At 32.6% G+C, this 25988-nt stretch overlaps 3 protein-coding genes across 6 annotated transcripts; all 3 read left to right on the top strand.

The window, feature by feature from the left end:
• Window positions 1-3352: 3352 nt before the first annotated feature.
• LOC111890232 (uncharacterized) lies at window positions 3353-12001 on the top strand. 3 transcript variants are annotated; one of them, XM_023886389.3, is made up of 6 exons: window positions 3353-3553; window positions 5278-5922; window positions 6006-6365; window positions 6416-6612; window positions 6692-9607; window positions 9694-12001. In XM_023886389.3, the coding sequence occupies exons 1-6, from the start codon at window positions 3358-3360 to the stop codon at window positions 11893-11895; spliced, it is 6516 nt and encodes a 2171-aa protein (XP_023742157.3). In that variant the 5' UTR covers window positions 3353-3357; the 3' UTR covers window positions 11896-12001. The 3 variants fall into 3 exon arrangements, with proteins under 3 accessions (XP_023742157.3, XP_023742158.3, XP_023742156.3); XM_023886390.3 differs by having other exon boundaries at window positions 6003-6365; window positions 6434-6612; XM_023886388.3 differs by having other exon boundaries at window positions 6003-6365.
• Window positions 12002-15349: 3348 nt separating this feature from the next.
• Window positions 15350-17986, top strand: LOC111890196 (receptor-like protein EIX2). The gene has a single exon (XM_023886349.1). It carries the CDS (start codon window positions 15350-15352, stop codon window positions 17984-17986), a length of 2637 nt encoding a protein of 878 aa, XP_023742117.1.
• A 4988-nt stretch (window positions 17987-22974) lies between these two features.
• Window positions 22975-25500, top strand: LOC111890223 (uncharacterized protein YMR315W). 2 transcript variants are annotated; one of them, XM_023886380.3, is made up of 12 exons: window positions 22975-23268; window positions 23369-23509; window positions 23659-23707; window positions 23811-23828; window positions 23910-24025; window positions 24106-24219; window positions 24308-24358; window positions 24464-24552; window positions 24645-24705; window positions 24803-24880; window positions 24988-25098; window positions 25194-25500. In XM_023886380.3, exons 1-12 carry the CDS (start codon window positions 23143-23145, stop codon window positions 25317-25319), a joined length of 1080 nt encoding a protein of 359 aa, XP_023742148.1. In that variant the 5' UTR covers window positions 22975-23142; the 3' UTR covers window positions 25320-25500. The 2 variants fall into 2 exon arrangements, with proteins under 2 accessions (XP_023742148.1, XP_023742147.1); XM_023886379.3 differs by having other exon boundaries at window positions 22981-23268; window positions 25191-25500.
• Window positions 25501-25988: the final 488 nt, after the last annotated feature.

Below are 25988 nucleotides of genomic sequence, written 5' to 3'. Positions count from 1 at the left end.
CCATAATACATTTTTCATTAAAGTGATGTAAAACAAATAATTAAGTTTATTAATACGCGCACATAGAACAATACAAACTAAAAAAAACATGTAAAAACGTGGCCCATTTATAAAAGTTCACAAGTTTTGGTCCAGTTTTTCTTGATCCAATTTGCTTCTCCCAAAACCATAATTACAAACCGAAAAACCTAATTAAACTCTAATACCCTATTTGATTTATCAAGAGACCTAGAACTTCCATATTAGTAAAATTTAAAAAATAAACCCTCCAACTTGTAACAAATCCATTTGAGAAACAACAAATCAAAGATTATTTAACGCTAAACCCCACTGTTGAATTTGAATCCGTAGGGACTCTGAAAAGATCAACATCAAGAAATCAATCCCTAATGGATGTACTTATGTGTGTCTCTTTCTTGGTGTCTCAATGTGTGTGCCTTTCTATTTGAGGCAACCATTAATTTTTGTTGGGCCTGCAGCATATGCTCCCCAAATATTCTGCATTTCTTTTTCAAACTAATTAAAATTTCAGTGAATCCCATCAAGAATCAAATTCAAGTATTAAATTCATCAAAAAACTTGAAACCTTACTTCCATGGAAGCGGATATACGTAAGGTGGAAGGATTCCATGATGCATGCATGGATATTCCTATGGGTATACGTCTGCATGAGTTGTTTTTTTCGACGTGTTTCTATCATCTTCCTCCTCTATATGTATGTTGGTTCTGTGCGTCTCATTGCTCATTCCATCTCACCAAATCCTTCTGCTCAGATGATGCTTCTTGGCTCTGAATGATCGATGTAAGTTCAGGATTCTTTTTTTTTTTTCTTCTGCTTTATAATCAAAATAAATATTTTATTGCATGAAACCATGTATGTTACTTTTATTCGTTAATGCATTCTTCACAATCCGTTCAACCCTCCTCTTCACGAAAATAGGATTAGTTTTTTAAAAACTATCACCAAAGTCCAAATACCCACATCATGCATTAATTTTGAAAATGGATTTGTTTGAAGTGCCATTAAGCTTATAAAATTACTTTACTTCTTGGTAAATTAGGGTACATGTAGGGATCGTATTTTGTAAACTCTCTACTATTCGTTGATAACAAAATCAAACAACATGATTTCTTAAAAAATATTATTCTTCTATTTCTTAAAAATATTACTCTTTTATGAAATACCAAAAAATGATAATTGAAAGGTTTTTTGTAGTATGTAAGTTGCAACACGGTTCGACTGCACTAACATAGTAGCTAGTTAGCACAAAAAGCATCCAAAGGAGCGAAAATAAATTTAGGATGATGATGATTTGAATTTGGGTTATATAAAAAACTATTTACCAATCTAGTATAGTTTTAAAATTATTTACCAAAATAGTGTGTTCTTTATTTTACTTCTATTATGCAGTTTTTCTTATTATCTTTGTTACTTTAAATATCTTTTTTTAAATTTTTTTTACTGTTTTTTTAATTTTATTTTTAATATAAGTTTTTTCTTGTCTTTTAAAATCAGTTTTTTTTAAATTGTAGATAAATATAACGAACATACAAATATATATATATATATATATATATATATATATATATATATATATATATATATATATATATATATATAAAACTACATGTCTTATAAAAAAATATCTTAATTAATCTCATTATGATATATTATATGTCGTAATATATAACAACTAATATTGTTGTGCCATTATTTCTATAACATAATTATATATAAGAATAACAAATGTTTTTTTTATTGTTATATGATCTTATATTTAGATTACATTTTTTCAGTTGCTTTGATCAAAGTTTTTTTTATACAAAAAGGAAACAACATGAGTATATATAAAACTTTAAAATGGAAATACTAAGTCGTAAAATGATTTGAAAAACAATTAGGTTTATTTTAGAAAATAATTGTAAAAATTCGGTATAACTAATCTAGCGCATAGCATACTTATTATTTTGGTTCATTAGATGCCTATTTGTTCGATTTTTTTAGTGTTTCTATAGTGATGACGATGTTTTTTTGATTTTTTTAACTTAGAAAAAACCTATAGAAACGCTAAAAAAAATCAAACAAATAGACGTCTAATGAAGCAAAATAATAAGTTTGCGCCATATTAATTATACCGAATTTTTACAATTATTTTTTAAAATAAACCTAATGGTTTTTCAAATCTTTTTACGACTTAGTATTTCCATTTTAAAGTTTTATATATAGTCATGTTGTTTCCTTTTTGTTTAAAAAAAACTTTGATCAAAACAACAGAAAAAAGATAATCTAAATATACGATTATATAACAGTAAAAAAACATTTGTTACTAGAATATATAATTGTGTTATAGAAATAATAGCACAAAAATATTAGTTGTTATATATTACGTTTATATTCATTATATTCATCTACACTTAAAAAAATGATTTTAAAAAACAAGAAAAAAAACTTATATTAAAAATAAAATTAAAAAGATAGTAAAAAAGTTTTAAAAAAAGGTATTTAAAGTAAAAAGATAATAAGAAATATTTTTGGAACTATAATACATTGATAAATAGTTTTTTTAATAACCCTATTTTGGTTAAAAACTCTATATAACAGTCGGAGACCAATTCTGCATGTGTTTGTTCTCTCTTGTAGTTAATAAAGTCACATGTTAGACTAATCAAACTGCTAGAATGTTGAAATAAATGGCGTAGTTAAAGTCTAATTTATTGAATTCTTCAACATATGTGACCATTAATTTGATCATATATGGAAACTTTCTTCTAAGTTCCAAGCCTTAATCAAGTATTGAATTAAATACGTTAATTATTGCGTATTATGTCCAAACCCAGTTTTTAACTAACTGCCTATTGAAATATATACAAGTTTTTTCACGAGATGTATATGATAAGAAATAAAAACCATCTCATGGACTGAAAGAAGCTTACACAAACTACTTTTTGCAGATATATTTGGGGTTATTTTCTGCATATTTGCTTGCTTCTTGAAGGTATCATAATCTTAGCTTGCTTCTTATTTCATTTCCATTTCGTGATCCTAATACATGATGTACAAAATGGGACACATACGGATGTGTTCACTCATTTCTATCCATTTATATGTGTCTCAAAGACACACAAAATGATATGAAATAGGCTCCTCAAATATTTTTATTATCATATGTCAAGACTCAAAGCAAATGTTTTTTCAAAAGAATTTAACTCTGAGTTGGCCACAATAAAACATGTGAAATGTAAATCAAGTATATAATAGCATGTCTAGTGGTTAGATGGACATGAACCTTTATCATTTTTGTAATTAATGTGTTTGCATGATCAGGAATATTCAGATATTACTAGGAAAATATGGAGATGGATGCAGCGATAGATGATCGATTCTCGAAGTTGCATCCTTTCTTTCAAATAGATACAAGGATTGGGATTATTGGGGCGGGCCCCAGTGGGTTATCGGCCGCCTATGCATTATGCAAACTTGGTTACTCTAATGTGACTGTTATTGAGAAACATGGGTGTGTAGGTGGCATGTGTGAATCGGTAGATATTGAAGGTATACTTTCTAATCATTAGATTTACATCCATTTAATTACACAAATAGATATGATCATAACCGGTCATGATGATTTAAATATCCTTAAATGTTCGTGACGAACTAAAAGAAAAAAAAAACTTTATTAATTGTTATTATATATATATATATATATATATATATATATATATATATATATATATATATATATATATATATATATATATATATATATATATATATATATATATATATATATATATATATATATATATATATAAAAGCACAACCCCTCCTGGCCCTATAAAATATCCGTCCCTAAACCCTTAGCCTACTTACTCCAAACATAAATGACTTCGAAATTGGCATTCAGGTTTTCTTTAATTCTTTTTGTGTCCGGTTATTCATTTGGATCAGCAAATTCCAAATCATACATTAACGGGATCTTAATTAAAAAAAAATTTATGCTTATGTGATTTTTATTTGAAATAAAATGGCTCTCCACACCTTTTGAAATAAATTGGAGGTGACAACGTTCGACCCAACCCGTAATCGGACACTGACCCAACCCGAAAATAGACGAGTTTGGGTTGAGATTTTTGACCTATCAATCCGTCAACCCACCAACCCGTTTATTTTATGGGTTGGGTTGGGTTGTATGTTTGGGTTTGCGGGTCAACCAGCCAACCCGTATATAATTATTAATGAAATTTGATTTTTATTCGTATTCGTAATATTCTGTATCATTGGATTCCTTCCGTATTCGTATGTGACTAATCTGCATTTGCGATTCGTTAATCCGAAAAAGAAAAAATACATGTTATTTTCACGGGTCACAAACGAAGGGTACATTCACTTTCTATGAAAGTTTTCATTTTTCATTTTTATTTTGATGTTATTGACTTTATAATTTATGTTGAAAAACTTTTTTTATGTTTATTACTTTAATCATTTTATGAATTTAAGTTGAAAAAACCACATTTTTTAAGATGTGTTGCTTATTTATTAAACGGGTTATATAGGTTGGGTTGGGTTGAGTTTTCCAATCCACCAACACGTGACCCGTCAACCCATATATTATATGGGTTGAATTGAGTTTATGTTTTCTAACCCGTCAACCTACCAATCCAAACCCAACCCAATTATCAGGCCTAAAATAAACAACTTTTGAGAATGAACTACTAATGACGCTTAGCTAATTGGCATGTTCTTAGGAAAGTGCATGCTTCCAAATTCTAAACAAAACGACTTTTATATATACACGCATCAACTTTTATTTCTAATTAGTTAAAGCTATCAACAAGCCAATGTTTTTTTTTCCTACAGAACAATAGGCTTTATATTAATTATGTGGGTACACCTCTCAAATCTATTTTCACCCTTTATATCTTATTATTTGTTAGGGTCTTCTGTTGATTTTGAAATTGAAAGTCTTCTGCAAAAAAAGTAAAAATAAACCATAAGTATATGCAAATTTCATTAAATACTATAATAAAATTTGACATTTAGTAGACTGTGACTAATTATATTAATAGACTAGGATAAAACAAATTGTTTATTTCCAACAAATTCAGATTAGGCCAATGGATTAACGATAGGGCGTTATACTGTCATATAGCCCGTATTATGAATCTATGATGTCTAGTTTTACTTTGTAAAATATTTTCAAGCAAATTGGTTGTAACTTGTATTTGTATGTATATACATCATTTCAAACTAAACAATTTATTAAACCATTTGAACAGGGAAGATATACGATTTGGGAGGTCAAGTTCTAGCTGCAAATAGTGCTCCAACCATCTTCCACCTCGCCAAAGAAATCGGAGCTGAAACAGAGGAATTAGACACTCATAAATTTGCCGTCATCGACACCACCGGAAAATACGGCGACACAAAAGTCGTAGACGATTACATCTCCATCATATCCCTAACCTTCAAACTTCAGGATGAAACCAACGCCACAGGCCGAATAGGAGTGCACGCAGTCAGCGATATTGCTTCAGAACCAACTCCTTTGTTTCTCAAATCTAACGGACTTATATCAGTTCCTAAATCTGTTGCCTATGGATTCACGGCTTCTGGTTACGGATTTGTGCAGGATATGCCCTATGCTTATGTTCACGAGTTCACAAGGACTTCAATGGCGGGAAAGATCAGGCGATTTAAAGGTGGGTATACGAGCGTTTGGGATAAGATAAGTAAAAAGCTTCCCGTACAAATTCATTGTAATACGCAAGTATTATCAGTCAATCGCAAAGGTAACACCATTGAAATCAAAGCCAAAATCGTCAATGGTGAAACACAACATATGGAATTCGATAAACTCATCGTCTCTGGTTCGTTCCCTTTACAAAATGGAAAAACCTATAGATCGCCTTCAAAAACAACAGGTAGGTTTGTCAATTGTCAATTTGTACTAGTTCTAATTAACCAGGGTTTCTTTGATTAATCATTTTGTTGTTTGTTTCAGAAGAAACTGTAAATGAGGTTATGGATTTAAGTGACTTTGAGAAAGAATTATTTGGTAAAGTGGAGACTATCGATTACTATACCACTGTATTGAAGATAGATGGATTGGAGCATATTCCAGCTGGGTTTTATTACTTCCAGGAGTTCATGGATGATCCAAAAACAATAGGCAATCCTGTTGCGATGCAAAGATTCTACCCAGACACCAATATATTCCTGTTTTGGTCCTATGGTAATTCAACTAATATTGTGGGCCAAAATGTCATTCAGTTTGCAATTGATGCAGCCACAAGTATCGGGGGCAAGGTGGAGAAAGTAATTTTACAAAGAAGATTCAAGTACTTCCCTCATGTCAACAGTCAAGGTAGGTTATCTTGGTTTCCATTTTATACTTCCTGGAAAAACTTCCCAAAGTTGTTGAATCAAATGCAGAAATGAAGGATGGGTTTTATGAGAAACTGGAACACCAACTCCAAGGTCAAAACAACACTTTCTATGTCGGAGGGCTAATGGCATTTGAGCTAACAGAAAGAAATTCATCATATGCTCTTTCTCTAGTTATAAAGCATTTTGCCACTGACAATCCAGAGCCCAAATTCCCATACATTAAGGTACAAAATTCAAGATATTAACCACTAAACAGCTCCAAAATCAAAAACTTTTTAACTAATAAAATCCAATATCTTGCAGAGATTGTTCGCTATGAAATCAGATAATCATTCTTGGATTGCCAAACAACTAGATGAAGAACCAGGTGTAAACTTTCCAGATATCATATCTATCGATGGTTATCTAAGACACTGGGGGAACCACGAACGCATTACAAATAAGACACTTTACATTTGGATAAATGATAAAGGAGAAACAATAGCTCGAAGAACATACAAAGAGCTAAATGCTAATGCTTCCCATATTGCTCACAAGCTTTTAACAAACACTAAGCCAAATATCAAACCTGGAGATAGAGTTCTTCTAGTGTACATACCTGGCTTAGAATTCATTGATGCCTTTTTTGGTTGCTTGAGAGCAAGAGTTATACCAGTTCCCGCCATTCCTCCTGACCCATCACAAACAGGAGGCCAATCACTTCTTCATATTGAAAACATTGCCAAAAAAACAAAAGCAGTTGCAATCTTATCAACTTTCAGCTACCATGTGTTTGTCAAAGCAAATTCTGCAAAAAACAAGATTATGTTAACAAGGAAAACAAAGAACTTACCCTCCTGGCCTAATCTCCCATGGTTGCATACTGATTCTTGGATCAAGAACTTTAAAGGTGGTGATGACATCAACTATGATGATATACTAGTGAAAGAAAATAAGATTCTTCCAAAAGATTTGTGCTTTCTTCAATTCACATCTGGGTCAACTGGCGATGCGAAAGGGGTCATGATTACACATGGGGGACTTGTTCATAACGTGAAGTTGATGCGTAAGGTATACAAAAGTACATCAAATACAATTCTTGTAAGTTGGTTACCTCAGTATCATGACATGGGGCTCATTGGTGGGTTTCTTACTTCAATGGTTAGTGGTGGAACAGGTGTACTCTTTTCTCCATTAACTTTCATCAAAAACCCGATGTTATGGCTCCACACCATGAGTAAGTTTCGTGCTACTCATAGTGCTGGACCGAATTTTGCTTTTGAGCTTTTGATAAGAAGATTGGTGTCCACGAAGGAAAAGATCATGAAACTCGATCTTTCTTCCATGGTTTTTCTCATGGTGGCTGCTGAACCTGTGAGATCCAAAACCCTAAAACGGTTTATCGAGTTGACTCAGGGGTTTGGGCTCTCTCAAGAGGCGATGGCTCCTGGTTATGGAATGGCTGAGAATTCGGTTTACATTAGTTGTGCGTTTGGAAATGGGGAACCGATTTTTCAAGATTGGCAAGGAAGGATTTGTTGTGGGTTTGTGAATTCAAATGATGCTGACGTGGATATTAGAATAGTTGACCCTGAGACAGGTGAAGAACATAAAGAAAATGGGAAAGAAGGGGAGATTTGGGTGAGTAGTTTAAGTGCGGGTGTTGGGTATTGGGCGATGGAGGAGTTGAGTCAGAAAACTTTTGGCAACCAACTTGAAGGGCATTTTGGGAAATTGTACATTCGGAGTGGCGATTTGGGAAGGATTATTGATGGGAAGTTATTTATCACAGGGAGGATAAAGGATATGATTATTGTTTCTGGAAGGAATATATACTCTTCAGATATTGAAAAGACGGTTGAGTCCTCATCTGAGTTTATACGACCTGGTTGTTGTGCAGTTGTAGGTGTTCCTGAAGAGATATTATCAGGTAAAGGGGTAATGACACCTGAAAATTCAGACATGGGGTTAGTTGTAATTTCAGAGGTTCGAGGGAATTCGGTTCCCAATGAAGAAATAATGGAACGTATTCAAACCCATGTGGCAGAAGAGCATGGGATTACAATTGCTTCAATTGTGTTTATTAAAGAAAGAAGCATTTGTAAGACAACATCAGGGAAGATTAAAAGGTTTGAATGTTTAAAACAGTTCACTGACGGGAAGTTGCAAGTAATCAAAGTATACACACAGAAACAATCTCTTATTCAATCAAATACCCCGAAAGTGATTAAAGAAGATGTCTCTGTTATATCTAAGAAAGAAATTGTTAACTTTTTGAAGAAACTTCTTTCAGATCAAACAGGAATTCAAACTGGAAACATATTGGAAACAGAAAGTCTTGTAAGTTATGGGATTGATTCTATTGGAGTTGTTAGAGCAGCTCAAAAGCTTTCTTCTTTTCTCGGGATTCCCGTGGGTGCAATCGACATTTTCACAGCCACCTGTATTGATGACCTGGCAGATTTCGCGGAAGATCTTGTAAGGAAATCTTGTGCTGAGTCAGCACATCCTGAATCAAATCTCCTTGAGTACAAGACACGTTCTGTTAAACCATCAATCAAACCTTCTTCAATTCATAAGTTTGGTATTTGGGTTTCCCATCTTTTTGGTCTTGTATACATCTTGTTCTTGTTAACAATCCCAATCTATCTTTCGGTTTCTGCTTTCATCTCTCTAATCCATGAAACCCAATTCGGTTACTTATTCTCCTTAGCATGTGCCCCTCTTGTTTGGATGTTTTACATGTCTACCTCATGTGTTACCATCTCCCTATTTGGGAACTCATTTCTTCAACCTAATTACGGTCTTACCCCTGACACATCCATGTGGTCAATCGACTTTGTGAAATGGTGGACATTATACAAAGTCCAAGACATTGCATCTAGAAATATGGCGGTGTATTTAAAGGGTACAGTGTATGTGAGGCTATGGTTTGAGATGCTTGGAGCAAAGATTGGATCCTCCGTGATGCTTGACACCATTGATATCACGGACCCGTATTTAGTCACGATTGGAGATGGAGCAGTGATTGCAGAAGGAGCTTTGATTCAAGGCCATGAAGTCAAAAATGGTGTTGTGAGTTTTCGACCAATCAGAATTGGGGAAAACTCATGTGTTAGTCCTTATGCTGTAATTCAAAAAGGCAGCATTGTAGAAGATGGGATTGAGATTCGTGCCTTGCAAACGGTCAAAGGTGGTCAACATGAATTTAAGGTTTCCAAGATTCCTAAACTTGAAATGGTATGTTTTACTAATGTACTAATCTCTTTTCTTGATTTGTTTTTAAGTTGACAATAATAACTTTTACTTCTGAACCTCGATTGCAGGGTATTAACTTACAAGAGGTTAAACATGAGCCTTTTTACCACATTCTTGGGATTTACATGGTTGGTTTTGTAAGCTCTCTATCTGCAGCCATTTGTTACATAATCTACCTTTGGGTACTTCAAAAGCCTCAATCTTTGCAACACTTCAGCTTTCTTTGCTTATGTGCATCTGTTCATTGGCTTCCTTTCAATGTTCTTGCATATGCCATCATCTTTAAAGACATTCCTTCAAACCCATTATCTTTTGCCTTCACCATTGCAATAGCATACCTCTCTCATGGCATCATCCTCACTTTCCTTACTTCCATTTTTCTTCATATCCTTTCAAAAGCAAAACATAAAAACCATTTCATCATGTGGTTTTGCAATCGTTTATCCACTTCCTGCCATTTAAAGTTTGCAAAATTCCTTTCTGGAACAGAAGCATTCTGTGTGTACCTTCGTCTCTTAGGAGCAAAGATCGGTCATCATTGTTCTATAAGAGCAATCAACCCGATTCCATTTCCGGAGTTTGTGTCAATTGGTGATGGCGTCCATTTAGGCGATTTTAGTCGGATTGTCGCGGGGGTTTACACCTCAAAAGGGTATGTATATGGACATGTGAAGATACAAGAGAACTCAGTAATCGGATCCCAAGGTGTTGTCCTACCTGGCGCTGTTATCGAGCCCAATGTCATTCTTGGTGCCCTTTCAATTGCTCCCATGAATTCAGTCCTCAAAACAGGTGGTGTTTTTGTTGGATCTCAAACTCCGATCATGGTTAAAAACATGACTCATGTTTTAGATGACAGAATCGAAGAAATGGACCAAAAGTACAAAAAAGTCCTTGGAAACCTTGCTGCAAACTTTGCTGCTGTCACCCTTAAAGTAAAAGCAAGATACTTCCATCGAATTGGTGCGTGTGGAAAAGGAACTTTAAAGCTTTATGAAAATATCCCTGGATTCCCAGACCACAAAATTTTCTCCCCTGGAATGTGCTATTCCGTTGTTCTTCGGCATAGCAATTGCTTAAGTTCAGATGACGATGCCAGACTTGATCCACGTGGTGCAGCCATAAGAATACTTTCAAATACTGAAAACTCTCCACTTCTTGATTTGACATTGAAGACTGGTAAAGCGTTTCACGCGCGTACCATTGGTGACTTTGCTTCATGGTTGGTGTGTGGGGCCCAGGCACGTGAAGAGCATGTGAAACATGCTCCTCATGTAAGGGATGCAATGTGGGATTCCATTAGAAAAGCTGATTCCTATGCCGACCTCCATTACTATTCCAATATTTGTAGGTTGTTTAGGTTCAAAGATGGAAAGGAAATGTATGTGAAGTTTAAGTTAAGACCTTTCGATGAAACAATAAATGAAGATTCCGGGAAAGTGGACCCCACGGATATACTTCCTCCTGAAACCGGTGCAATCCCGAGGGACGAAAATGACAAACGTCCGCTTCTTTTTCTAGAAGATGATTTTATTGGTCGAGTGAATTCTAAAAAAGTCCGGTATGTTCTTCAGTTTCAAGTCCGTGAAGTGCCAAATGACGAAAATGGACATGAGGTTGCGCTTGATTGTACAAAGCCATGGGACGAAAGGGAATATCCTTACGTGGAAATCGGAGAGATAACTATCGATGAAACACTCTCGAAAGAAGAATCTGAAAAGTTGGAGTTTAATCCGTTTCTAAGATGCCATGAAGTTGATGTTATCCGTGCCACGTCATGCTCCCAGAGTGCTTCCATGGATCATGGAAGATCGGTTGTTTACTCAATCTGCCAACATTTACGCAACAACAAGCCGCTTCCGGAAGCTTGGAGAAACTTCTTGGATCAATCTGATGTAAAAGTCGATCTCACTGGTTGTCTAATGGGAAATGTGATGGTAAAAAAAGAAATTGAAAAAGTGACACTCACAAGACCATGGTACAAGAACTTATGGATGTTGACCGGTCAACCCATACTTCAAGTTTTCATCCCCTACTTTCTAATGGGGTTGATCATCTTCACTCCGCTTAATATAACTTTTTTCTTGAAAGGGAAAAATGGCCAACAATTACATTGGATGCTACCATTTTTGTGGGTGATTTCCGGGGTTTTATCTGGATTAATTTGTGTTGTGCCGGGAGTGATTGTGGTTATGCCGGGAGTGATTGTGGAAAAAGACGGAAATCTTGCTGCTCTTTCGGTTGCTATGAAAGGAGAGATTGTTAAGTAAAAATGGTATGATATGAATATGATTGTTGTTTTTGATGATATTTCTTATTTGTGATGTGTATTGTATATTGTGTTATAAGATCAGTTTCTGTTGTGTTATCTTGTAATTTACTTTTCACAATTGTCTGGAGTATACCTTTTTTTTGTGGCGATCTTACTACATTACTTGATATAAGTGGATAATTTAAGTATTAGACCGCATTAAATGTTGAATAATATAATATAAATATAAATTGCATATTCTGTTATTACAACTTTATTTGTAGTTGTCGCTTTGTTCCTATTTTGGGGTTGATGTTAAATAATTTTCCTGGACCTTTATATATATACTAGTTGTGAAACCCGTATGTTATACGGGTTGGATAAAACAAAAAAAAAAATTAATATGAAGTTTTAAACAAAAATTTATTTAAATTTGAAATTTAAAATTTGAATTTAAATGAAACATATTAAATACTATACGAGTTGTAATATTGTAATTGATTGGTTATTTTCAATTAAGACAATTATTAATTAAGGTGTAAATATGATGTATTAATTAAGAAAGATAAAAAATGAGAAAATGACAAATGGAAAAAACATTTATTTAAAAATACTACAAAATGACAAGTGTCAAAACTCATAAGAGATTGACATGTGTCAAAAAAACTTTCATTTATTAAGGAGGATATATATATATATATATATATATATATATATATATATATATATATATATATATATATATATATATATATATATATATATAGAGAGAGAGAGAGAGAGAGAGAGAGAGAGAGAGTCAAAATCAAATAAGAATGAAATTTTTGGTAGGAAGGTAAGAAGTTTTTTTTCTACATATTTTTTTCGCGAACAAACAAAATGAATCATTAGATGATTCATTTGTAGGATGATTCACAAGAAAAAATTCTCAAAAAAACATCTCGATGATTCATTTATACAATGATTTTGTTGTTATTCACTAAAATTGTCATAAAAGTGAATTTTTTCTTAATTTACTTAAAAATGAATCATAAAGATGTTTTTTTGGGAATTTTTTCTTGTGAATCATCTTACAAATGAATCATCTAGTGATTCATTTATTTTGTTCGTCAATATATATATATATATATATATATATATATATATATATATATATATATATATATATATATATATATATATATATATATAAAGGTTAAATTTATGAAGGTAAAAAATATTTGAAAAAATGTGTATGTATTTAGAAAATGAAATGAAATGTAAACCTTAAGGCGTAAAACATACTAATTTTGTAAAATAGAAACTTATTTTAGAAAATGAAATGTTTTGTGTTCTCTTGAACCTCTGTTACCTTGATATCTATTATTTTCTGTTGAATGTTGTTTCTTTTGATTTTTTTTAGTTTGATTCTGATTTTTTTTTTCTGTTGGTGGGTTTATGTTTCCGTTAATAGTTCTTTAATTGATATCATACACTAGATATGTTTATGTCGTTGAATGGTGGGTTTATGTTCTATTGATACTTTCTACTTTCTAGTTATCATAATTTGTCTAGGATATGAAATAATGAAGTGTGTTAACCGGGTATAAATATAAGTTGTTTAATCTTGAAGGGTAGTATGAGATGCATAAATTGTTGTTAAATTGAGGTTATTTATTTCAATGTTTGTGAATATAAACAAGTTGCTTACATTCGGATTTTGTTGTATGTGGAAATGGTTAGATAAAAGTTATGAGAAGATGATATTTCCTTAGAGTTTCCTTTGCTAAAACAGAGATACGAAGGTTCTTCTACAACATCCTTGACAAAGTATGCTCATTATTTCACATTACAACTCCTTCAAAGACCATATATTTATGGTTGTTTTTGACCAACATTTATTTAGTCGTATAATAGTGAATCGTAGTTTCATTTTACAATAGTTATCAAAAAAACAATAATTTTTTTTTATTTAATATCAATTTTAGATAACAGCATAATATGGACACTTATTCGACTTTCATTATGTTAAAGAAAAAACATTTATGGTTCATTTAGCACTTTGGAGACAACATCATTTTATACATACACTAGTTTATAACCCGTGAGAACCACAGTTATAAAATTAATCAAATTTTTATAGTAAAAACTCAAAATTATTAATAAGTTATTTTAAATAAATTATTAATTTAAGAGATATTTTTTTTAGTTATGTGAAATTATAATCATTGATTCAAATAAATATATAAAATTAATTTTTAATATATATTAGATATTTTTTATTTGTGAATTAATGAAAACAATAATTTAAAATTTAAAATTTAAAATTTAAAATTTAAAATAGAATCACATTAATGAGGAGGTCTAATAAATTTAAAATGGAAAAGTAATAGATTGACAAATGGCAACAAATTAATTAAAATGTCTAATATGATGACACATGGCAAAAGAGCTACTCTTTTATTAGTATAGAGATTACTTGATAAGTAAATTATAGAAATAGTCCGTATATTTTACAAAAATTCTTAACTTTAGTCCTAGTTTGCATTTCGGTAGATGGCAATCATTGTGGTTTCATTTTATTACACATTTGGTTCTTGAACGGTTAAATCTAACTATGAGAATGTTACCTTTTTTTAATGAGTACTTTGCCCTTGTTGGAAGCAAATTGCTCCATGTGGGTTCTTTAAATAGTTTTGGTGTTCAGTCAGCACTTAATGGAAAAATAAATAAATAAAAAATAATAAACCTTTACTGTTACGGGTAAAAAGAATTCTGAAGTGTGACGCTTTTAATCAAAATATTTATTTTTAACAACAAAGTAAGGGGGTGTTTGGATAGGAAAAAAAAAAGGTGCTTATTGCTTATTCCCACAATAAGCTAATTTAAGTGTTTAGATAAAATCCAGTTTATTAAGCTAAATAAACTAATTTTAATAAACATTCATCTCCATGCTTATTGCTTATTGCTTATTCCCACCACAAATAAGCCATAAGCAATAAGCTAAAAAGCTAATCCAAACACCCCCTAAAAGAAGCAAACAAGTTGACAGTTTAATTAATCTAAGAAAGAAAAGTCCATTTCATTGTGATTAAATTCTTAGACTCAATTAATATCTTATCACATGGTTACTGTATCTGATTCCATTACTTTGTTTTTTTTTTTAGATTTATATCACACGACTTGAGGACCAAAAAAATCTCACAAATGGACAAACATATATAATAAATACAAATTGCCAAGACTCATATAAGTCTTTGAACGTATAATTTGGGACACTTTATTTCAAATTTTCATCATTATGTCTTTATAGGTTGGATCAATTTCCAAGGAAGTGAAGTATTCTATGCTCTACACAGATGGACCACCAATTCGTGGCCATTCAGTTGAATCCTTCATCTTTATAGTCGAAGCTATATAAACCATCATTGGGTAGTTCATATATATATAAGCATTAATACAATCCAAAAATCAGCAAGATTTGTATTCACAATATGAATCAGTGTGTTCATATACTTTTCTTACTTGTTGTGCTAATCCTTGTGACTACAACTGCCACCAACCAATTGGTTGCAGTGGGAAGAGGAGGAGGAGGAGATGGTAATGGTGTTATGAAAAAGTGTTTGGATAAGGAGAGGCACGCTCTCCTTCATTTTAAAGCTAGCCTGCAAGATCCCATCGGTTGTCTCTATACGTGGAGAGCTGAAGAAAATGATTGTTGCCGGTGGAAAGGAGTCATGTGTAACAACAACAAAACAGGTCATGTCACAGGGCTTAATATTCGCTTATGTCTCCTTGAAGGTGAGATTAGCCATTCATTGGTTAACTTAAGCTACTTGAATCATCTTGATCTTTCCGCCAATTATTTTAATGGAACCATTCCCACCTTCATTGGTTCCTTGACTCAGTTAAGGTACCTTGATCTTTCCTTCAATTATTTTAATGGAACCATTCCCACCTTCATTGGTTCCTTGACTCAGTTAAGGTACCTTGATCTTAGCGATAATGATTTTAATGGAATCATTCCCGGATCAATTGGTTCCTTGACCGAATTAAGGCACCTTGACCTTTCATATAACTCTCTTTATGGAACCATTCCTCAAGAGTTTGGAAACCTCACCAACTTGCAAGGGATTTCCCTTGGAAACGTTGGAAGATGTAGAGTCGAAAACATACAGTGGTTGTCTCATCTCTCTCATCTGGAGGATCTGAGAATGGATGGGATTTCCCTTGCCAAACAAAATTATTGGGTAGATGTGATTTCAAGTCTCCGGAACCTATCACATTTAAGTTTAGATGGATGTGAGCTGTCACAGGTCATGTATCCATATTCTTCTTCATTTCTCAACTCTTCTTCATCTTTATATTTCCTAAATCTCAGAAACAACAATCTCACCTCATCCATGTATCATTGGTTGTTCCCATTAACCAGCAATAAGCTCCAGTACCTTTATCTCTCTAACAACATGTTAGATGGGATACCCAAATATTTTGGTAACATCTGTAGTTTGACCTTTTTAAATCTGAATAACAATTCTATGGCTGTTGAATTTTCTGTTTTTCTGAGCAACTTGTCTGGATGCACATCGCTTTCATTACAATACTTGCATGCTTCTCAAAACCAATTTACAGGGCCACTATCGGATGATATCCAAACACTCACAAATCTTACCTATCTTGATATTTCCAATAATAGAATTTCAGACACCATTCCCATGGATATTTGGTCCATGTGGCCTTCTCAATTAACATATCTGAATCTCTCTTCCAACAACATCAGCGGGAAAGCACCAGATTTATCATCACATTTTGACAGCAATTCAGTAATAGATCTGAGTTCCAATAACTTTTATGGTCCAATGTCAAATGTTTCTTCCACTGTAGCATCGTTAGATCTTTCCAGAAATAAATTCTCTGGAGGAATCTCATTTATATGCCAAATTGTCGGTGGGTTTTTAGAATTTCTTGACCTCTCTGGTAACTTCCTAAGTGGACCACTTCCAAACTGTTTGTGGCATTTTAAACGACTAGTAGTTCTTAAACTAGAAGACAACAATCTATCTGGAAGGCTTCCTCCCTCAATTGGATATTTGAGAGAACTTGAGGTGCTGGATTTATACAAGAACAACTTTTCTGGAGAATTGCCATTATCCTTGAAGAATTGCACGAGTTTAAACTTAATGAATTTGGGGGCCAACAAGTTTTCTGGTAATGTGCCTGTCTGGATTGGGGAAAAGTTATCAAGGTTGTATGTTCTTATCCTAAGATCAAACAGCTTCTTTGGAACAATTCCATTGCAGTTATGTCAATTACCAAATCTTCAAATTCTAGACATGTCAAAGAACCATCTCAATGGAACCATCCCCTCCTGTTTGAGTAATCTTAGAAGCATGATTCAAGGAGGAAAAACTTATGAAAATGTGCATTTCATGTTGACAAGCGATCATGTTGTTCTAAATGAATATGTTGACCAAGCAATGATCGAGTGGCAAGGAGATGAACGTGAATTCTTCAGAAATCTGGGATTGTTGAGGAGCATTGACCTGTCGAGCAACAATTTAACAGGTCAAATCCCATATGCGATTACCAATCTTTATGAATTGATTTCACTAAACTTATCGAAGAACTCTCTGCTTGGAGAGATTCCACTGACAATTGGCCAGATGAAACAACTTGAAACTTTGGATTTATCTAGAAACAACTTGTCAGGAGAGATGCCATCAAGCATGTCTGAAATGTGTTTATTGAATGACCTAGACGTGTCATTTAACAACTTGTCAGGGAGAATCCCAACTAGCACCCAACTCCAGTCCTTTGAACCTTCAAGATACAATGGCAACAGACGACTCTGTGGACCCCCCCTTTCCAAAAAATGTCCAGGAGATGAAGAATCAGAAGCAACATCAGTCAATGGTAAAAGTGAGGGTGATGGGGAAGACATAGATGAAGTTTGGGGATGGTTTTATATTGGTGGGGCCACTGGTTTTGTCACTGGATTTTGGATAGCATGTGGGGCTTTACTTCTCAATCGTCAAGAAGGACATGTTTTTTTTCACTTTTATGATGGATTCAGCGATTGGGTTTATGTGAAGGTGGTGGTGTTCATTGTAAATTTGCAAAGGGTTAGTTAGACATACACAGTTTCTCCTCTAATTTTTCTTTGACTTATTTTCTAGCATGTATCTTAATTATCTTGAACAGACCTTTTATTATTGTTCTTATTTAGGGCTAGATGTATGGTAATGTAATTTGAAAGGGGTTTTTAAGTCCCCAATATCAGTAAAATTGCCACCAACACCATGGGTGGCCATTTCTCGCCTTGTGTGAAATAAGACATCATGAAAATTTCATACTTTTGTAGCATGTAAGCATAAGATGAAAATGTAGTTATTGCTGTAAATTTGATGGACTATGTTTCTAGAACAATTCTAAATATAGATTATTTGTAGAGTGTTACTTAAGAGATGATACAATCATCATACAATAATATATACTCTATACTACAATGATTATATTTGTAACTTCATCGCACCTGGAACTAACGTAGATGAACCAACGTCATTTGAACTGCCCATTGTACGTACATAAGATACACCTTTTTGATTATTGATTAATATCACCTTCCGAATTATAGCATAAACTGTTAGTAATTTTAATCATGTATAAATTTCTCATCAATCTGGAGATTTCCCCAAGTTTAGCCAATTTAGGTCAAAATGCTAGATTTTGCTTCCTGGCTGGATATATATATATATATATATATATATATATATATATATATATATATATATATATATATATATATATATATATATATATATATATATATATATATATATATATATATATATATATATATATATATATAGAATTAACCAACATAATCCTTTCGTAATGTTACCTTAAAGGGATAATGACTTAAAAGACCAATGAAGTTTACAAATCATTCAAAATACCCCAATTATGTTTTGATCGTTCAAGAAATAACAACCAAGTACGGCATCGTACAAGAAACACCAACAAAGATTGTCTTTTGTTCAAATAACACCGAGTGGTAACCGGTTCTTGTGGGTGAAGTAGGAGTTCGATTAAAAGTTGACGAGTTGGCAAAACAATTGATGACATGGACGTGGATGACATGGCACCTTTATTTAAAATAGGATTAGGGCTAAAATGAATAGGAAGCATGCTTGATAGGAAGGCCATTTGTTCTTCTCCTGCGTTTCTTCTATTGGTTCATCTTCTTCTTCTTCTTTTGGTTCTTTTGGTCTGTGATGGCTTCAAGCTCAAGATTCAATATTTGGAAGAAAAATAAGGTTTTTGAGGATTCTTACCCTTGTGGTTGTGGGTTCCCCTCGCGTATTTTGAAGTCTCACAGCTTGTTTTTTTTAAGGTTTTCTAGTAGAAAGCAAAGGCCACACAACTTCCTTTTACAGTTTAATGAACAACACAACGGATGTTTATGCGACTAGTTAACCATTAACCAAAACAGATGTCCCCACTGATAAAATAATTGCAGGGGAAAATGGTCCAATTTTACACAGTTTTAAGAACAGGTTTAATAGCAGGGGCAAAATGGTCTACTTTTACATAGTTTGAACAACAGGGGCAAAATGGATCGTGAATAAGATGTTTTCTTAACTTATCAACAGCTTCTTCATCTCTGAGCTCCCTCAACCCATCCTCGAGGGATCGATTTTTACGATAGTAATACACATCCCAACATCTATTATTGATCAATTTTTTGAGATAGGTCTTCAAGACCTTGAAATTCATGTTACATACGTCTAGATTTGTAACAGATACTTTCTCAGGATGGAAGTAAACGAAGGTATTAGAACAAAATACAGCTTGGTGGTAGACATCAATGGTGAGGGAGTCACCATCTGTTGACATGCTTGCTGCACTCGTCGATTTCCCTTTGTGTAGAAATCGATTTTACCTCCTGTGAGTAAAAACCCTAGATCGCCAGGTAATTTAGTGAGGGTGGGTGTTTTTAATTCCACGTAGTCAACAAAACAAAGCCAAGTCATCTTTTATTTTGCTTGACTTCCATTTCCCGGTTAACAAAAGGTTTTAACCCACAGCTACCGGTTCCTCTTAATTACAACCGAACAAACCGGTAACTTAATTTGGTTTTTTAAACAAAACGACAATTTTATTGGTAATTCTTGAACGATAGAAAGATAATTGGGATATTTTTAACGAGTTGAAAACTTTACTGGTCTTTTAAGTTATTGAAAATTTCATTGGTTTTTTAAGTCATTTTTCTTACCTTAAAAGATAGTATTTGAGGCATGGTGGTGTCATACAACTTTGATTCATTGTCTTAATTCCACTTCCTTTGTATCCATAGCCATGCACCCTCTAAAATGATGTGAAGAAAGTCATTCACAAATTGGAGTTTTCTGGAAAAGTGAAAGGTAGGAAAATGACTTAAGGGCATTTGCCTTTGCATTAAAAAAAATCCCTAAGTTTAAAAGAATATAAAAAAAATCAACAAATTAAAAATGATGTTTGCAACAAGTTTGTCAAGATCTCGATCCTGTTCGTAGGATCGTAAGATCTTAAGATCATATCTATGAAAATCGCATCGGATCATAATAGGATTGCTTTTTATGTAAGATCGCACATCGGATTGTAGGATCAGGATCGAGATTCAATCTGATCCTACCACTTTATGAAAATTGATAATTTTTAACTCGAATTTTCATTTTCTTACTCGTTTACTGATTGGCCCAGTTTTCTTACCCATATTTTAATCAGTTTTCTTACCCATATTTTAATCAAGAATAACTTTATTCAATACCTATCTTCTGAACCGTAAGCTGATTGATAATGCTTCTTACTCTTATCGACGGTTCTTATTAGGAACAGTAAATTGTAAAGTGATTGACATTTCAATGAGTTCATAATATCCCGATCTCGATCTTACGATTCTGATCTTGCAAACCCAAAAACGATCCTACATATGATCCTGATCTTAATAACTTTGGTTTGCAATCGACAACAACATATGGCTTCTTAAATTAAAATCAAAATTGCAAAAAATAGTGGTTGTGTTAGTTGAAAATTGTTACTTAGGTCCAAAATGTTTATCCCGATCTCGATCTTACGATTCTGATCTTGCAAACCCGAAAACGATCCTACATATGATCCTGATCTTAATAACTTTGGTTTGCAATCGACAACAACATATGGCTTCTTAAATTAAAATCAAAATTGCAAAAAATAGTGGTTGTGTTAGTTGAAAATTGTTACTTAGGTCCAAAATGTTTATCCCGATCTCGATCTTACGATTCTGATCTTGCAAACCCGAAAACAATCCTACATATGATCCTGATCTTAATAACTTTGGTTTGCAATCGACAACAACATATGGCTTCTTAAATTAAAATCAAAATTGCAAAAAATAGTGGTTGTGTTAGTTGAAAATTGTTACTTAGGTCCAAAATGTTTTAGGCTAGCACCTTTAGTCCAAAATAAGAATTTTATTTTGATTTTGATCCAATTTTGTTTGAAAATAACTAAATTGACGGGGTTACCCATTTTATTTTGTTGTCATTTTCATTTTATTACAACAATTAAAAAATGACAAAAATAAAAGAGAAATTAAATATCCTCCTACTTTTTGTATATATTATCTTTTTACCTATTTTAGATGGTGACAAGTGTCATTTAATTTAATTTAAATTTGATTGGGATGTTAAATTTGTATACTTGTCATCATCTTAAATATATAGGAAGAAAAATATAAACAAAAAGTAGGAAGATATTTAATTTCTCAAAATAAAATACTACCCAATTTATCTCTCTCTCTCTCTCTCTACATATATATATATATATATATATATATATATATATATATATATATATATATATATAGAGAGAGAGAGAGAGAGAGAGAGGGTACATCTAATGTCACCTGGCAAACTCCTCAGCCCTCCTCCCCTAACTTTTTCTCCTACCTACATTATCAAACTGAAATTCTGATTATGCCTTTATGCTAATAATATAAGAGCATCCATAATTGTGAGTTTAATGGGAGGGTTGAATGAGGTAGCAAGTCTAGTTGTCATTCAATCGATGAAATTCTATCATAGTAAGATGTTACATTGGCATTCAATGGATTTAGAGTTCGATGAACATTGAACTCTTCAATAGGAAAAATGAAAGTTTTTTTAATCTTAAATACATACAATAAATTAACTTTTGTAACTTTCTATTAAACTTTGTAGAGTTCAATGCATTGTAGGAAAAAATTGATTGAGTTGTATGGAATGTAGAAAAATGATGTGTCAATCCATTGAGCTATGTGGAGTTCAATGCATTGTGGGTGTCCTAAACGTCATATCCGTTAAACCCGACTGTTCAGTCCTATTAGATAATTCTTATTCTTGATTTTCTGCAAGTTAATATTAGAAACAGTCATTATTCCCACTAAATCAGGAAAAATAATATTTCTAATTTTTTTTAAAAGTTATGCATATTTACCTGTCATTATATCTCTTACTATTTTCCATATCATATCATATCCATGTTAAAGTTCATCTAGACAATTTTCAAATTCAATTAGAAACCATTATAATGCACATAATTTAGAGATAGTTATTTTAATTCAATTAAACCTTTTTAACATTCCAAAATTATCGATTATTTCTCTCTCCAATATCAAAAAAAAATCATGGATTTTATTTGTCATTCATTTATACCTCTATGTGAACTAAATTAACCATTCTCCATTCTTCATTCTTCTTCCCGTTTCACCTCCATATCAAATATCAGAGATCACAGATTTAGCAACAGGTTAGCTATTTCCTCTTATTCATTTTTCATCTTCTTCCTCTCACTTTGTTAGAACTATGTTGTTTGTAGCATTTACCAAGTTTTGGTGGTAAATGCATCCAATAGCATTGTATTTTGTTACTGTTCTCAATCAGAGGGGCTAAGCTGCCAAAATATATAACTCCTATGTCAAAACTTCAAAAATAAAAAAATAGTGTTCCTAAGTACTTTACTTTTGATATATAATAATAATAATAATAGTAATTGATGAATGCAACAAACTCCATTTTCATGTGTACGTAATTGAACCTTTTTTGAGGTCTAGGCCCACTTGGAAAGATGAATGTTGGGCTCAATTTATTGAAAATCCAACCGGATTTTAACTACTAACCAGCCGATCTTCTTCTCAAATCTCCATCCTAATTCCTACACGAATCAAGAATCAAAATTATTCTTCAGTATCTGAATTTGAAGTCAGTATCAGTAGAAATCGTAGTCAATAATGGCTCAGGAGCCTCCTCAGATCGCCATTATAGGTGCCGGAATCTTCGTCAAATCTCAATACCTACCCAGGCTCGCTGAGATCTCGGACCTCGTCGTTCTCAAAGCTATATGGAGCCGCTCCGAGGTAATTCTTACTAGCTTATTTCAATGGAATAAAGCGTAACAGCTGATTGTGTTGTGGATTAGTTTGATAAACGATAATGATGATCTAAAAAACTGTGTAGAAATCGTCAATGGAAGCTGCTGACATTGCTCGGAAGGTATTTCCTAATGTAGAGTGTAAATGGGGAGACCATGGTCTCGATGAAATTATTCGAGATTCAAACATTGTTGGCGTTGTTGTTGCTCTTGCTGGCCAAATTCAGGTTCAATTTTGTATGATCTGTGTATGTTTTTGGAGAATACAGAACAGATAAGATATTCACATCAATCGAATGGAAAAAACAGATGTGTATTTAGTGAAATCAAACTTTGCGAATTTGAGATTGCTGAAATTCTTCCCCATATAATACAGGTGGACATGTCGCTAAAGCTTCTGAAAGCAGGAAAGCATGTTCTTCAAGGTAATCCGTTAAAGAACATCAGTTTAATAATTTGAAACTGACATCTCTCATTCTTTTGCTTCCTTACATGATTCTTCTCTTCTCTTGACTTCTGGCTCTGAAGAGAAACCTGCTGCTGCTTGTAAGTGAGATCCTATTTCCAAAATTTGGACTCTTATTGTTGTGTAATTAGTCTTCAAGAGCTTCATGATTTCCATTGCAGCCATTAGTGAGGTGGAAACTGCATTATCATGCTATAATTCTCTTTACACCAATCCATCTGCTCAAAAAATATGGGCTGTTGCAGAAAATTACCGATTTGAGCCTGCATTTGTAGAGGTACTTCTCATATTCTTCATTTTGTTTGCATCTATATTATTCAAGACTAATTTATTATGATTAAAATTTAAAATTCACAGAGCAAAAAGTTGATGTCTGAAATTGGAGATATGATGAGTGTCCAAGTAATCATCGAAGGGTCAATGAACAGTTCAAATCCTTATTTCACAAGCTCATGGAGACGCAATTTTACTGTAAGCATCAACAAGGGTAAAATGGTCATTTACTCATGATCAAGTTTCAACAGTTTGTTTACTCTCTCTATCTCTACATATGTGGCAGGGAGGGTTCATTCTGGATATGGGTGTACATTACATTGCAGGGTTAAGAATGGTAATTAAATAATTTTTATTATTATTTTATTTCCTTTTATTTTTATTGAATTTCTGCATTTTATAATTAAAAAAAAAAAAACAATATTCATGTCTACTTAAACAGCTTGTTGGATGTGAGGTAGCTTCGGTGTCAGCTATGACATCTCATGTGGATATGACTCTCCCTCCACCAGATACCATTTCCTCTTTATTGTAAATATAATTTTCTTATATAATTTCTTACCATTTCCAATTTTTCTTGAAATTTTTTGTATTCTAAAAAAACATTTTTTTTTCTTCTCTAGTCAACTGGAAAACGGATGTTCGGGAGTTTTTGTAATGTTGGTATCCTCAAAATCACCAAAGGTTACAAATTTTTATATGCTAATTAATTTGGTTAAATTAAATTAAATCTATTAATTGATAAAATAAAAAATTGTATTTGAATATATATTTTGTATAGATTGTGTGGCGGGTTGTTGGCTTAAATGGAACTGTGCAAGTTGAACGAGGAAATAATAATGGGCGACATGGTTATGTGGTAATTTTGTAATTAAATCTTATGTAAAATCATTTTAATACAACTTCACGATTTTAAATAAATTAAATTTATATTCCAAAAGTATAATTTTTACACTTATTCGACAGACTACATTGTTTGGTGGAAATGGGGAAACAAAGAGCAATTTTTATCCATTTAGTGGGGTGACTGAAGAGCTTAAATCTTTTCTAAGTGACATCTCAATAGACACCCTTGAGGTATTTTATTTATTAAATAATTCAAAAAAAAAAAAAAAAAAAAAACAAATTTGTAAAATGAAATAAAGTTTTGTTTGGATATGGTGGTGTAGAAGGGTGGTAAGATTAAAGGTGAGGGTCGCTACTCGTATGTTGAAGGTGCACGAGATGTTGCAGTTCTTGATGCGATGATTGAATCTGGAATGAAGCAAGGAGCATTTGTGAAAGTCAAAAGGTTTTAACAATTTTTTTTAATATTTATTTAAATGGTAAAGTAAGTATGTTAACTTATATATACCATTATCTATTAATAGCAACATATTTATGTTTTACTCATAATAGCAATGTACTTATTGGAAGATTAAAATACAATGAGTTATCTTTTTCTAATTATAAAAAGAAAACTTTTTGCTTCAATACAAATGACACACTTGTAATGAGATTTAATATAACGAAAGTTGTAATTATGAGCTAAGATAAAACAAGTTTAACTTATATGCAATTTGTCTGATAAAATAACTGAGAATATTATATGAAAGCCATTGAGGATATTAGCCTTCATGAAAAAGCGATGCTAATCTCTTTTTTGTAAATGACATTGCATTATCTCATTTTTTAATTTGGCCTGATGAGTTAGTTGGTTTCCGTGTCACTTCCCAGGTTGCAAAATGCGACTGGTGATGTGGCATTTTATATTAAAAAAATATATTTTAATTATGTGTAAAATTGTTAAATTGGGGTTTGACGTTTGAGAGGTTCTATCCGAAGGTTGTTAAGATTGAGATGTTATATATGATTTTTAAACTTTGTAAAATCGTGATCGAGAGATCCTAATAAAATGAACTAGTAATGTCTTGTTTGTGCGGCATGTATTATAACTTGAAATTGATTAAAACATCGATTGTATAATC

The sequence above is a fragment of the Lactuca sativa genome, chromosome 6 (assembly GCF_002870075.4).
Source record: "Lactuca sativa cultivar Salinas chromosome 6, Lsat_Salinas_v11, whole genome shotgun sequence".
Classification (NCBI taxonomy): Eukaryota; Viridiplantae; Streptophyta; class Magnoliopsida; order Asterales; family Asteraceae; genus Lactuca; species Lactuca sativa.
This window is presented reverse-complemented; position numbering and strand designations above follow the sequence as displayed.

Coding starts and splice junctions, on each gene's coding strand:
- LOC111890232 (XM_023886388.3), top strand. CDS start 3,358: ATGGATGCAGCGATAGATGATCGATTCTCGAAGTTGCATCCTTTCTTT. Junction 3,554..5,277: donor TGAATCGGTAGATATTGAAG/GTATACTTTCTA, acceptor CCATTTGAACAG/GGAAGATATACGATTTGGGA. Junction 9,608..9,693: donor AGATTCCTAAACTTGAAATG/GTATGTTTTACT, acceptor CCTCGATTGCAG/GGTATTAACTTACAAGAGGT.
- LOC111890196 (XM_023886349.1), top strand. CDS start 15,350: ATGAATCAGTGTGTTCATATACTTTTCTTACTTGTTGTGCTAATCCTT.
- LOC111890223 (XM_023886379.3), top strand. CDS start 23,143: ATGGCTCAGGAGCCTCCTCAGATCGCCATTATAGGTGCCGGAATCTTC. Junction 24,359..24,463: donor ACATTGCAGGGTTAAGAATG/GTAATTAAATAA, acceptor CTACTTAAACAG/CTTGTTGGATGTGAGGTAGC. Junction 24,706..24,802: donor TATCCTCAAAATCACCAAAG/GTTACAAATTTT, acceptor TATTTTGTATAG/ATTGTGTGGCGGGTTGTTGG.